Source organism: Culex pipiens, chromosome 3, assembly GCF_016801865.2.
Source record: "Culex pipiens pallens isolate TS chromosome 3, TS_CPP_V2, whole genome shotgun sequence".
Classification (NCBI taxonomy): domain Eukaryota; kingdom Metazoa; phylum Arthropoda; class Insecta; order Diptera; family Culicidae; genus Culex; species Culex pipiens.
Genome location: NC_068939.1, coordinates 40231476 through 40246620, shown reverse-complemented (window position 1 = coordinate 40246620; position 15145 = coordinate 40231476). Strand labels below are relative to the sequence as shown.

The window sequence follows — 15145 nt, the reverse complement described above, 5'->3', positions numbered from 1 at the left end:
TGCTTTTCTCCATACATTTCGACGATTTTTCCCATACAAACTTCAAGCGATTAGAGGGAGGAGTTCCCGTGGTCAGTATGAGCTCAAATTTGGAATTTGGGTATCCGTGGTCAGAATGAGCTCAAATTTGGAATTTAGCCTAGTGATGGGTCAATCTTTGATTTCAGAGGGTAGCCCAGAAAAAGCCTGGATTTGGACCACCCTAAATACTAATGACCAGCTTAATTAAATTGCTCCGCAAAAAAAGAGTTTTAAAATAAATTACAAATATAGTCCGGACTCGTTATACGTAGTGCTAGGAAAAATTTCACTTCGGCTAATAGAATCACGGAAAAAGTAATCTTATTTTTGATTGTCGAGCTTAAGTATGACCCCTAACCTAATCTAAAGTGATTTAGAATTTTTAAATCCATGTTGACGACCAATGTGACGGGTAAAAAATGCATTTTGTTATTTAATAGGCAATCAACTATTGAAATTTAGCTAAAATGGGGTCGCAGAATTCGAAATTGATGATAAAAACGAGAAAATGAAAAAAGAACAAAAAAAAATGTTCCAGATTCGATTATCCGAAGTTCCATACAAACTTTCGGATAATCGAGGCTTAGAATAATCGAATTTGGACTCTACTCGCAATCGATTAAAATTAATAAGATTAACACGACGCGGCTGGAGCAAAAACTATGCCCCTAGATCAGGGGTGCTCAAAGTTTTTGGATGCCGGGCCAAATTTCAAACTCAAATGAGCTTGCGGGCCAAATTAAAAAAAAAATACGCAGCAAAAAAAGTTGAATTTTGGAATTAAAAATTTTGTAGGTTGAATATTATCTCTTTTTTGTGTCATATTACCTAAAAAATTGTGTAAAAATGTGAACCTGATGAATCAGGAAATGTGAAACTGATGAATATTCACCAATTCCTGATGTAAAATTAATCATTTTTTTGACACAAAATCAGTCACCATTTCCTGATGAGTAAAAAAAGTAAATCTTTCCCAGTTCCTGAGGGGAACACCCTTGAAGAGTATCGGGGCCGGCATTTACAAAGCGGATTCAGTGGCAATTTCATTCTCAACTTAATGTTAACATGTTAAGGTTAATGTTAACATTCCATAGGTCGCCTCCCTAAGGTGTCGTGATAAGGTCCAGTTTGTGACGATACACTACCTTCCCTTTACTAAGCAATCGAATCCAGAAGAGAAAAGATCACCAGTTGTGTTGGTCCGAGCCGGGATTTGAACCCCGATCTACCGCTTACTAGGCGGAAGCGTTACCACTAGGCTACGTGGCTCGGTTCATCCATCGGTCCATGAGTATTACCATCATTTTTTTTTCTTTGTAATGAAAAACTAAATTGCTTTATTTTCATGTAAAAGACTAAAAAATATACCTATTACTTGAAGTTTTTAGAAATTTCTGTTATTTTTGAACATTTTCGTTATTTAAAAATTCAAAAAAAAAAAAAATAGAAAATGAAAGTTTTCCATCAGATTTGTTAATTTAATTTTTTTAAGCTATTTGAAAAAAAGATTTTTATTAAATGTACATGTGTTCTCATTGAAATTTAAAAGTTTTTTTTTTCAAATTTGAAAATGGCGACATGAAATCTGTGGAACTGTTCATCGAAAATTCACTAAAATCCAAATTATTTTTGAATAAACCCGAACATGCTCAACATGATTTTAAACGCAGAGAAATGCATTTCAAATGATTTCAGCTGACTGCACTTAATTTTCAATTGAAATTTGTAAAATTTGTCTGTCTGAATGAGATGGTAGTCAATCAGATTCGTTATCCAACTGTCATGAGATCGAATCCCGAGGGGGAAGATTTTTTAGTGCAAAGTAAGTTTGAACACAGTTCATGAAAAGGGTCATTATGACTTTTAAATTAATATGTAATGCTTAAATTTTTGGTTTTATTACAGTTTTCTAACTAAGTTAAATTTGAAAGTTTCATAAACATTTCCATAAATATTTGATATTTACTTATTTAATCGAAACTGTTAAAATTAGAAAGATTTTTGAACAATAATTCATGTCGTCAAATGGGAATCAAAATATGGATAAATCATCAGTTTTATATTAACACAGAATGAAAGAAGAACATATAACAGTTTGAAATAAACCTTTATTTTAAGAAGTATTAAATCACTTTACATTTGATCAACGGGCCATTTTACATGATTATTCAAAACGGGTCCGCGGGCCACAAAAAATCACCTTGCGGGCCACGTTTGGCCCGCGAGCCATACTTTGGTCACCCCTGCCCTAGATTTATACGTACAAAGTGATAGGAATCTGTATAAGACACATTCTCCGGCAATGTACACCTTAGGATGAAATTTTGAAAAGCGTGTATGAGCTATTTTGATATTTTTCCTCGATTCTAGACTACTTGAAGCTTCAAAAACCATGGTTTTCATTAATTGATCATTTGACTATCATTATGTACAAGTTGGTTAAGTTATGCATCAATTCGTGATAAAATCATCGTTTTAAAAAATTTTTCTAAAATCAACTGGTTTTCAGTGAAATAAAATCCAAAAATTATTCTTTTGATTGCATTTTGTAGGTTTTTAAATGTTCTAAACGGAAATGTCATGGATTTGCAGTTTATCTTAAGTTAAGTATTTTTTCAAACTAGTGTAAGTTTACCATTTTATTGCGTTGCAACGTCACGAAAAAGGGACAGTTGTTTATGCCAACACAAAACTAAACATTCAATCATTTTGATATTTTGGAAGCTCTTTTAACTTGGAAAGAGCTTTCAAATGCAACCTAGAGCGACTAAATTGGTTGTCTAGATCCAAAGTTACAACAGGTTTAAGTTTGCGTTGCAACGTCACGAAATTTTAAATCATGTTGGTCACATGGCAAAAAAGGTGTATGCGTAGCTGGTTGTTGAAGATAAAAGGATACTAAATATTATATATTTTTTATATAATTGTAAAAACGTGTGGAGACGTTTTTATTTTGCGGAACTTACGCTCTGGCTGCCGACGACTCCAAGTAGAACTGCTGGTGCTGATCCCGGGTGACTGCTGGAGACAAATTTTCGAAGCCGCGAACTTTATCTGATTTTCTTTTTGTTTTGTTTATTGCACTTTTAAAAAATATAACTCTGAGTATTATCGGGTTTTTATAAAATTCTATATAGGAAAACCTGGACCTTTAAACCAGTTCGTGTTGTTACGTTCTTCTCTGTTGTTGTTCACATAACGCCATTGCGTTCTTTGAATGATTTTTTCTTGATTATTTGCTGTTTGAAAATGATCTAAATCTATCTGCTTTTTAGTTTTAGTTTTAAATATCTCATTGTTGTTTATTTTTCCAGAGTAATTCTGCCATTGTAATATTCGTTTTGAATCGGACCAAAACGTGACTTGATTAGTTCCGAATGTATGTATTTGAAAGTTTTGTTTTGAACATATAATCATGTATCTCTGATCGCGGTGTTGATATGTTTACTTCTGTTTCTATATTTGATTTTACCAATCTGGTTGTGGTCTTGATAATGTTTTTATCACAAAAGGACTGAACTCTTATGAAAGCTTTGTGGTTATTTCCAAAATACACATTAATTTGTCTTTTAATTATATTATTTTCATTAGGTTCAAGATTGCTTAAATTCTTGAATGATGATAGTTGGGCTATCCATACTTGCCATTTGTACATAACTTCTGCAGGCACACAGTCGTCCCAATGAGCACCGCTGTACCAAATGTCTTTTAAAACAATATTTGCATGTTTTTTAATGTGTAAGATAAGCCCGTGTGGATCATACAAACTACCCACATAGGCCAAATAATTTCTTTTAGTGTATTTCGTTGAATTTAAAACATTTGAACTCGCTGAGTTTATCATTGTTGTTTGTGTGGTTGTGTTTGATGCTTTATTAAATTCTTTTTTCTTAAAAAAGTTTGTACCTATAATTTCAGAATTTATATTCAAACTATTCTGAACTAATACATTATTTTCTGGAATTACTATGTCAATATTTTTAAACCGAGATTTTTCATTGAAATTTAAATCTGTATCATTTGCAGGAAAAATTACATTTTTCAATTCACACCGATCCGAATTTACTTTCGGTTGTAATTTTGTTTCTTTATCAATTGAAAATATGGAATCATTTTCGTTCCACATCGTACAACGTCTGTTGTTATCGTCATGTTTTTGACCATAAATATTTATTTCCTTTATTGGAAAATTCATTACAATGGGCAAATATTGTTTAATCAATTTTATGTCGAATTTCAAACATGTCATTTTAAAGTTTAATTTAATAGGTATATCACATGTATATAAGACACATTTCGTTTCTGTTTTCAAATCATCTAAATTTTCCTTATGCTGATCATTCAAGATATGAACCTCTTTTATATTTTCTCCGTTTGTCAGTTTTTGTACGCAAGTAATTGGGCTGATTGCTCCTACAGTTATTGCTTGATTTTGCAAAGCTTCTGATTCTTCATCCTTTTTATCTTGATAAAATTCTCTTTCAGAGATTTGACCAAATTGTTCTTTTGCACATTGAGAATAATTTTCATGCGCATCTTCTTTAGATACCAAATTCTTTTTTACTTCTTGAATCGTAAACAAATGATTCTTTTTGATTTTTCCAAAATTACTTCTTCCAAACAGGACCCACCCTAATTTGGTCATTCTGCCAATTGGTTCATTGAATTTTCCTGATAATTCCTTAATGCTTTTAAATAGGTATGCATGAGGCAAACCTAGCAGTAATGTAGGCATGGCGTTATTATACGATGCCAGCTTACTACCCTGTAGATGGGGAAATTGTTTTTTAAGGCGATTTGTGTCCAGAGATTGCGTTGGCAATTTCAGATCATTAACTGTACGTAAATCTTTCAAATTAAACTTTCTTCCGTTTAATGCTTGAATATTTATCTGAACAGACATACTATTTAAATCTTCTTGAGTTTCACCATTTGTCCATGCTAACGTCATAGATCTCTTAGCCCCTTTGGCTTGGAGCTCAACCGCTGTTTTTGCGTTTATAAGACTGACGGATGAGCCAGAATCAAAGAATGCAAATGTTTCCTTTTTATTGCTTCCATTAATTAACGTCACAGGAACGATTTGATAGAATACATTGTTATATTTCTTGACGTGACAATGCACTGAATGCTCATTTCCCGAGTCTTCAATTTCTGAATCAGTATTTTCCGTCCGCTTCACATGAAGTAGACGATTGTGTTTGCTTTTGCAACCTTCAATGTTACAATCTTTTGCAAATCGACATTGTTTTGCCAAATGATTTGCACCTAAACAAGAGAAGCATAACCTTTCTTCCATTACAAATGTTTGCTTTTCTTCTGGAGTCAAATTTTTGAACTCATAACATTGAATCAATTTGTGATTATTTAAATTACACTTGATACAGCTAATTTGGCTTGTATCCTGTGTGTAAAGAATTCGTTCTGATTTAGTTCTTGAATTTGAACTATCAGAGTCGACTAATTTTGCAATAGCCAACTTTTCCTTTGGCTTTAGAAAAGTGTAAAAATCTTTTATTGTTGGAGCTTTATAAGGATTGATAGGCGATGATAGCGTTTTTTCTTCGTTAATATTATCTAACCATTGGTTCTGAAGACCAGATGGAAGTTTTTTCATTAGATCCCGAACTAGTCGAGGATCGTTTAAATATTCTTCATGATGAAGACTCTCCATATTAATAACCAAATCTCCGATGGCTGATATAAAATCAACCATGGATTTTGGGTTATCATAACTCAGATTACGAACTTTTATAATATCGTTCATTAATCCGTTGTAAATTTGTTCAATACTCCCAAATCGCTCTTCTAGAACGTTCATAATTTTGCTGACGTTACTAGAATCCGATAAGAGGGAGTTGACTCTAAGTAGAGCTTCTCCTTTTAAACATTTTTCAAGCCGGTTTAAGTTCTCTATGTCAGAGAAATTACCAAGCTTGGTGGTTTCAAAGAAAGTTTGTTTAAATTTTGGCCAATCTTTAAAAGAGCCGTTGAATTTTGGCAAGTCTATTAAAGTTTGCCTAAATAAAAATGAATCTGCAGTTCTTGGTTGAACTGACAGTCCCTCTAATTTATTGACTATACCTTGTAAAAACTGGCAAGTCAATGTATCTTTATTTTCTGTTGGTGGTTTAGTTGAAATATCCTCAATACTTTTTTCTAATTGTTTAACTTTTTGGTCAAAATTTAGTAAAGTCTTGGCAACTGCATCACACTTGATGCAGTGCCAGTTTTCATTCCTATTTGGCATACGGCCAAGTCCTACACATTGCAGGTGGAAGAACCGATCACAATGACTGCACATTAGCATGTGCTGATCATCAAGATTGGTGCAACTCCTGCACCTACCATTTGGATTCACTATGAATTTGTGATCCATATTTCTAAATACCTTATGCTTGTTGTTCGATGATGCTTCGTCGATTCTTGATGCTCGATGTTGCTTGATGTAGCTTCGATGTTCCCGCTGTTCGACGTTGCTTGTGGTACTTCTCGAACCACCTTAGACTTCGTTGATGTAGCTTCGATGTTCCCGTTGTTCGACGTTGCTTCTTCCTTTATATTTTCATCTGGATTTTGAGTTCCAGGATTTCACTGATTTTTGTTAAATGATCAATTCCCGCGTCGGGTTAAGTCCATATTTGTTTTTTCACTTCCAACAACCAACAAAGGGTTCTTCAGAATTTCTTCTTTTTTTTCTTCTTCTGGGTTCTTTCCCAGGATTTCACGGTTTTTCTTCTTCTGAGTTCTTGCCCAGGATTTCACGGTGTTCTTCTTCTGAGTTCTTGCTCAGGATTTTACGGTGTTCTTCTTCTGAGTTCTTGCTCAGGATTTTACGGTGTTCTTCTGGACTATTGTCCAGGATTATTCACTATTATTGACGATAATTCGTCTGCACTATCTGAGCCTAACACTGCTCACACTTGGTCACTTGACCGCTCTAGAGCGTCGGACACGCTTTTACTTACGATTACGATCAGATTTCGACTGACCGGAAGCTCGAAGTCCTCAGTGCTTGATTTCGACAAGCACTTCTCCTAATCCTCTCTGCAGAGCCACCATGTAAAAACGTGTGGGGACGTTTTTATTTTGCGGAACTTACGCTCTGGCTGCCGACGACTCCAAGTAGAACTGCTGGTGCTGATCCCGGGTGACTGCTGGAGACTGCTGGCTGCTGGAGACTGCTCGTTCCAATACGAGGATGAGGAGTTCTCAATTGACTGAAGTAAAACAGTTGTTTTTGGGAGTGATCTCCGAACTTGGTTTATTTGGAATTTAATGTACAATATAAACTTAAAGCTACGTGTTGCATTATTGATGTATATGATTTAAAACTAATCCTTGATGTTAGGCAGAACGAGATAGGTAGGCAAATCTAGTTGTATCTCTCTTTCACATACTACCTGGACCTGCACAGTCATCCTTCATACACATGGGTGATACGGATACTCATAATTCTTTCGCATATGTTTGCTTCTACGAAGACTCACTGTAGCTACCCGTGATTCTTATAAGTCCCATTAAACTATGAGAAATTTACCTGTCCTAATTCTAACGTTATGATTCTCAAGTAAGAGCACAAAACATTTGTATGCAAATAAGTGAGCATTTTCTGTTATTTTCCTATCTGATTTGCTACCATTCTTTGAAAGGTGAAAAGTAAAACATCTATCTGTTCGCGTGGTAACAATAATGTTTCCGAGCATATTTACAGAAGAATTGTACATGGGTCATTCACAAATTCCGTCACTGAAGTTTGTATGCAACTCGAAAAAGTAGGTATTTTATGAAACTTGTTGAACAAATCAAAATAGACCGATGTTAACAAGGGGGATAAATTCTAAAACTTTCAAAAAAGTAATCACGTGATTACTGGATGGCCCCTTTATGATAAACTGATTTACGGGAGGGTTCATTCTAATACAACGCAACGATTTTTTTTTATCCCACACCCTTATGTAGGCCAAATTACAGTGAAATTCACTAAACAATAAAAATCACGTGATTCGATTGTTTTTTTTTTTACAAACTGTTGTCATTTTGTTGTTGAACGAACTGTTTCCTAAATAAGTTGTATGCAACGTTTAGTTGTTCGCAATTGAAAATGTTATGTTGCTCAGGTAATCAGTTTTATCATTTCCTAAAATTTAATTTAAAAAGCACAAAAGTCAACAAAATAAGTTACGTTGTTTACAGATCACCCCTCAGCCATCAACAAACGATATGGGCACTTCATTTATAAATTTCAGCCCTCCTGAAAACTTGAAGCTCCTTGCCTCCCTTCTAAAACTTTCACGTGTTTTGTAAATTGTCCAAAACCATTAAAATATTAAGGGAGCGTTCTTGCATTACGTAACAAAACATTTATATTTTTAGACCCCCTCCACCCCCTAATATATTTAATATATTTCCGATACATTTTTTTTTTGTATAAATCCTCGAACCCCCCCTCTACCTTGATATTACGCCGTTACGTAATGCATGGACGTCCCATTACATAGATAGAGGAGGGGAGATTGGGGGGTGTCCTGCGTGATAATGGAATTATACAAAAAAAAAAAATGAAAACGCTTTGGAAAACTTCGTAAATTGTACTGCTACTGTGAAAGCGGTATAGGGGGAGGGGGGGGGGGGAGTCTAACATGGGCGGGCCAATCAATTCACATGTCCTTGTACTGTTTATTAATGTCTTATAATAAAATCTTAACCTACAGTTGTTCAAACTAACAAAAACTTTGATTTATTTTCAAACTAAAATTTCGTGACGTTGCAACGCAACGAAAAACCATGTTTTCAAAAACAGAGCGTTGCAACGTCACGAAATGTAAGTGGTCTTTAAAAATCGAGGTTTGATTTTTTCGAAAAACTGATGATTGCATTCGATTTGTTGGCCAATTTTACACTAAAAATGGAAGAAGAACTCCAAATTTGCCGATTAACAGAGCAGAGTTAATGGCGAAACATGAATTGGGTCAGGATTGAGAAAAAGTCACGCGTTGCAAAGTCACGCTACATATTCCCCTCTCAAAAATAGAATATTCGCTTAAAATAATGTTTCAACATTGTTTCTTATAGGAAATTTAATGTACTTTCCTAATCTGTAATAACATATGTACCTTTTCAATGTATTTTTTTTAGTTACAGCCGAAATACTGGAAAAAGAAAAGTCAAAGCGTTGCAACGTCACGGCGGAATGTGTCATAATCAAAAATATTCTCTCGGTAAATCATCCGTTATTGAAAACGAAATAGCTTTTGGATTTTTTGTTTGGATTTTTAACTAACTTTGCCGTATAGCTAGGATATTTGTAATAACAGGTTTGTATAGAAAATTCTTACCTTAAAAAAACCTTTTGTTGGGGAGAGTGGGGAGACTTGATTCCATTTTTTTTTGTATCGCACATAACTCTGTCAATTTCTCATAAAACTATGAACTTTTTGCATGAATTGAAAGCTTAAACATTCAACTATGTTTGTCTGATAATGGTATTTCATCAGATAAACTCTTCACATCATGCCAAGCGTTTTAAAAAAAATATTTGCAACCGGCATTTTCATTATTACCGGCATTAGGGGTAACTTGATCCCCCTTTCAATATTTTGAAGAAACCTTAAGCAAAATGTTTCTTATTCATCCAAACTTTAAATTTTCTATAAGTAACAGCAATTTCATATAAAACCTATACCTTTATGTTCAAAATGTAACAAGTTTAGTAATTAAAATGTTTAAAAACTTAAAATATTCTCTTTTAGACCAAAATTGAGCATGTTTATAAAAGCTGGTAATTTTTGTTTACAAAACTTTTGAAAAATTGTTCAAACTGCAGTAAGTTATGTACATCTATACTAAAGGAAACTATGTACGAAAACCCAGCCCAATTAATTAATCTTGAGGCTGATTCCAGTGACTGTAAAAATGCAGGGATCAAGTCTCCCTAAACGCACTTTTTTAAATAATTGATTGTAAAAATAGTATGACAATAAATTTAACGTTAAATGCGTAAGGGCTTCCTAGTTGATAAGTTTATCAAACAATTCATGCATAATAAAAATTTAATAATTTTTGAGTGTTTTCTATACATATCAAAATAAAGAAAAAAGATCTCTTGGAGGTTTTTTGCTGCACTTTTTAGAAAAATGTGTGTAACTCAATCTAAACATTTTTTAATTTTTTTCTCTGTTTTCTACAATGAGTTTAAGTCAATTTCGCACAACTTTCTTGAACCAAGCTAATTGTTTTACCCACATGATGACGAGATACAGGCTTGGGATCAAGTGTCCCTGGGGATCAAGTCTCCCCACTCTCCGCTATAGTTTGTAAATCCGTTTTGACTGTCAAAATATATTGAAATTGTAACACAACCATTTCAAGGCTGATTTTTGAGTAACAAACATGGTTCCAGAGAATTAAGAATTACTCGAAGTTCGCATAAAAAATGTCTTCAAAGTGGAATATCTTTTGACAATCGAAACGGATTAACAAACTCCAGAAAGGGTTTTAGAGGTAACATTTTCACAAGAAATCACAAGAAAACATAGCTTCAGAATGTTGACGGATAGTGGCGCACAAATTTGTTTAAATGTGAGATGTTTTTTTAGAAATAGGTAAGCTACAACCATGTCCAAGGGTACAAAACGATCCGTGTAGATCTTGATTGGTGGTGATTTTTTTTCAGCAAAAAGTATTTTCTTATATATTACCTTTATTTTTTTTGAGGCGATAAGGGTAGTCCTATAGCCGAGATAAGGTGGCTCAAAAAATTGCGTTTTTTCACATTTTTCGAAAAAACCTTATTTTTTTCTAGTCATTACTCCGGAACGGTGTAACCATTTCAAGATCGCCATATTGCAAAAAAAAATTGATAAGTTAGGCTTCTAATGAAAAATACTTACTAAGACATTTTAAAAACATAGTTGTTTACACTTACAGATCAAATAAACTTTGTTTGCTGATTTGAAGGTCTCGGGACCAAAGAGTTTAAAGCTGAAAAATTGATCCATGATTTAAAAAAAATAAATGGAAAAAATAATTTTCAATTATGTTCCAGTCAATCAAATCCCCTCTAGTACGTAAACATAAGCCAAGTCTGTTACTAAGCAATTCATGTCACACTCGGTCATCTCGATTAAATTTATCATTATTTCTCACTGCCAATGTGATCGAGCCCGCTACGTAGCAGCACCACCTGCTGTTCATCTCCGTAGCAGATGACTGACCTGCAATTATACTTACTTCGCGGGAATACCAATATTTTGATTGACTAGTCCGTCCGTCCAACAATACCTGTCTACACATAGCTAACCACGCTGCCGGTACTGTTACATTTCACACCCCCACGCGTCAACGACAACGACGGTGATGGCTCGTGACAGCCAATCACAACATGCGGTACCCGAAAAGCGCCGGTTTATCAACGGGGGTCCCACCCTCACAACCCTTATCTGAAGAACTCACGAGAAGCTCCTGCGGACAAGGAGAGTGAGAGAGTTCGTGTCCTGCTAATCGATCGTATTGCGCGCCTCGAGTTCGGCTTTCGAGCTGAGTGATAACGATTCTATAAAAACCAATCGACCAGCCTCTCGGACCGTCAGTCATTGGGAGTGCGAATCTTCAGCTGGTCTGAAGGAAGTTCGAAAGGAACGAAAGGGGATAGTTTAAGTTGGGGTATCACTCGGATGACGCGTGTGCCATGTGCGGATACTAACTGTTTGGACTGATTGTTTTGATTGTGATAAAAAGTGGATAAAGTGTAACCAAAATGAACCGAAATTTGTAAGTTTTGAAATTGTTTAAGCAGGTGAATTTGAACTAACGAGTTTTGTGTGGTTGCAGTTTCATTTACTGGACGTTTGTTTTGTGCCTGGTAGTCGAAGGATACGCGGTGAACTACACGTGTACGGCCAATCCCGACGGGTTCTGCATCTTCCAGGGAGTTCGGATTACGAGTGTTGAGGAAGCTAATGATGTGGACTTGCGGGCTCTCAGCTATGACCTGACGAGGATTAAGTTCCGCGAGTCGGAGATGTTTGTGTTGCCCAGCAGGATATACTCGACCTTTCCGCAGATGTTGGAGTTGCGCGTCTGGTGGCAGTCTTTGCACAGTATTCACATACCATCGAATCTGCTGCATCTGGATGCCGAACGAAATCGGATTAACACTATCAGCTATGACACCAGTACGGTGCCGATGCTGAAGAAACTCGAACTGGGTCACAACAGGCTCAAATCCATCGAGAACATATCTTACTTTGAAAATCTGGAATTTTTGGACCTCTCTCACAACGATATACGATCCATAGATTTGGTTCTGTTTCAACGGTTGAAACACCTTCGTGTGCTTGATTTGGCGGCCAACAACATGGCCATTGTGAAAAACTCTATGGAGCACAAACTGGAATCACTAGCAGTATTACACCTAAACGATAACCGGCTGTCCTACCTAGATATCAACGTACTTCGACAGTTCCCAAACTTGGAAAAACTTGACCTGTTCAACAATCAGCTTATGTACATGGAGTTTGAAAACATGCGCTCGATGTTTCCAAAGCTTTCAATTGCAAACATCTACGGCAACGACTGGAACTGTGAAAACCTCGCTGAAATGATTATTTACTTCAAGAAGATCAACATCCTGGAGTACAAACTGTACAGCGTGCTCAAGTGCAGGGAACGCGCCGTTGACGGAATTTGTTGTTCGGAGGGAAAGGCACTAACGATCCTGAAGAAATCCAACCAGTACTTCTCTAACTATGTGAATGAGCTAAATCTACACAGTCAGCACATAATGCAAGAGATGAAGCAGTCCAAGCAAGAAATTCGCAAACTGATCGAACACGAGAACATGACCCAGGCATCACTGAAAGCATTCAGCGACGACATGAGCGCAATTCGAAACCGAATCGAAAGTATCGCAGCTATAACCGATGGTAATAACGGTAGCAGCACCGCTATTCCTCGACAGACCAAAAAACATGAAAAGGTTGACAAGCTGGTACAGGAGATCCTTAAGATTAAACAAGATCATCAAAGTCTTGCTCGTGAAAACCAGGTGTTTAAGCAGCAGATCGAGGGCTACGAAGAGATGAAATCCATCATTCAGGAGCTGAAACAGGAGAACAACAATCTACGGACCAAACTGGCCAAACTGCTCGACGATTTTCACGAGATTAAGAGCGTCAAAAGTGTGCCGACGGCGTGACTAATGGAGCACCGTCTTCACGGCGATTGGGACACTTTCTTGTAGCATCGGCAGAAAAAGAAACGGCAGCGGCTCACATAAATAAGCCGCTCTGTGACACATCAAATTGATTGATTTTAGCACGCTGGTTCATGCCGAACCCGGATGAGGTCGTGGGAGCGTTCGAGCCTTTATTAACTCCCTTTTCTAGAGTTAGATGCGGAATTTGCTGGACAAACGTAGAACACGGAGCGGAAGAGTCGATCTCTATCCGGACGTAGTTTAGATTTAGGAAAATCGTCTGGGACGAGCATAGATCTAAGAAAAGCTATCCCACACACAGTTACCACAAGCAAAATTGCCGGACATTTGAATGGTAACTGATAATGGGGCCGGTTTGATTTCGGTATCTGACTGTCACGGCTCGGGATGACACGCTGGTATGCGCGTGCTCAAAAGTTGGGAAAGGCCCACCGCGGACAACTCACTGATTGGACACACAGTGACAGCAAGGGAAATTAATTTATTTACTTAATCAAATCAGCAGCTAGATGCAATTCCAAAGAAGCTTTAAGGCATTTCACCAAGTGTTCAAGTAATGAAATAAATAATACATTTCAAAATGTACAACAAATCCTGTTTGAAATACATATCACACACATGTCATCACAGGGAAGGTTGGAAGAGCCCTATGACGTATTGAAATGATGAAGGGAGCAACATTGGCTTCTCACTTGGAGGCGCGTGATGATCGCGTGATCATTGATAAGGTATATGTAATCGTGCATTACCAATATCAGAGAAAGGTTTCTGTTTTGCATTTGTAAACAATTAAGGGGTTACATACATGTAGAAAATAACAAAATTTTATATTACAGAATATTTGATAAATCCACTCAAAAGGTGATTATTAATCACTCCTGAAAGTTTCATGAAAATATTTCATGATTTAACTGAGTAAGAGACGATTTAAGTTCAAAATTTTGCCATACGCAAAGCGGGCTGTCAAACTTTGTTGGCGTTTTCTCTAAACCCCGAGTTGATTTACGGGTGCCACGATATCTCGAGATGGGATGGACCAAATTGGCTGAAAATTGAGGTGAAGACTCTCAAGAAGCTTTTTAAAAAAATACAAAAATCAAAAACTAACGGTTTTTTTTATATGAAAAACACAAACATATTTTTATCTTTTTAAAAAATAAACTTTTTGAAAATCGGGTTTCGTCATGCACACTGAATCGGTTTAACGAGTCTTCACCAAAATTTTGAGCTGATTTGGTCAAGAAAATGATGAGATATCGTGGCACCCGTTTTTTTAACTGCTAACTTGAAATTGCTATATCTCGGCAACGATACAACAAAATATCTTCAAATTTGTTTTGAAAGTATGTGAAAATGTAAAGAATTAAAAAAATGTGTGTGCTCATACTAACCTCTGACTTTTTTGCCGATATACATGTATGTAACCCCCTAAATAGATAATAAGATAATAGGTAATCCAATTAAAAATACATTCCTCTGCGTTTAGAATCATTTTTAGCATGTTTAGTAGGATGTAACAAAAATGACTTTTTGGCGGGCATTCAAGAGTTTGTTCCGGTGGGCATACTAAGCCCAAATCCTAAATATGAGCTTGATTGGACGTAACAGGAGCTGGCGCTCCGCCCTTCAATTTTAAATGGGATTTAACCCGTGAAAAGAGATTTTTTCAAAAATGTCTATTTTTGAGGCACTTTGGCCACCAATGCGTTTACCAAAACCATCACTGGCGTGTAGGTCAGATCCTTGCGCATCTTTTGGTATATATAACATTGAAGTTTGGAGCACCCTGGAGCTCGTTACAGACCTTCAAAGTTTCGAAAAATCGGCCCTGGCAAAAAAGATTTGCGTCGCACCTCGCGACGCCCGAGACGCCATGGTTGGTGCTCCAACCCGCATAATCAAATA

General features: G+C 36.2%; 1 protein-coding gene across 1 annotated transcript; it reads left to right on the top strand.

The window, feature by feature from the left end:
• Nucleotides 1-11596: 11596 nt before the first annotated feature.
• Nucleotides 11597-13291, top strand: LOC120424865 (uncharacterized). The gene is made up of 2 exons (XM_039589120.2): nt 11597-11793; nt 11854-13291. Exons 1-2 carry the CDS (start codon nt 11780-11782, stop codon nt 13217-13219), a joined length of 1380 nt encoding a protein of 459 aa, XP_039445054.1. The 5' UTR covers nt 11597-11779; the 3' UTR covers nt 13220-13291.
• Nucleotides 13292-15145: the final 1854 nt, after the last annotated feature.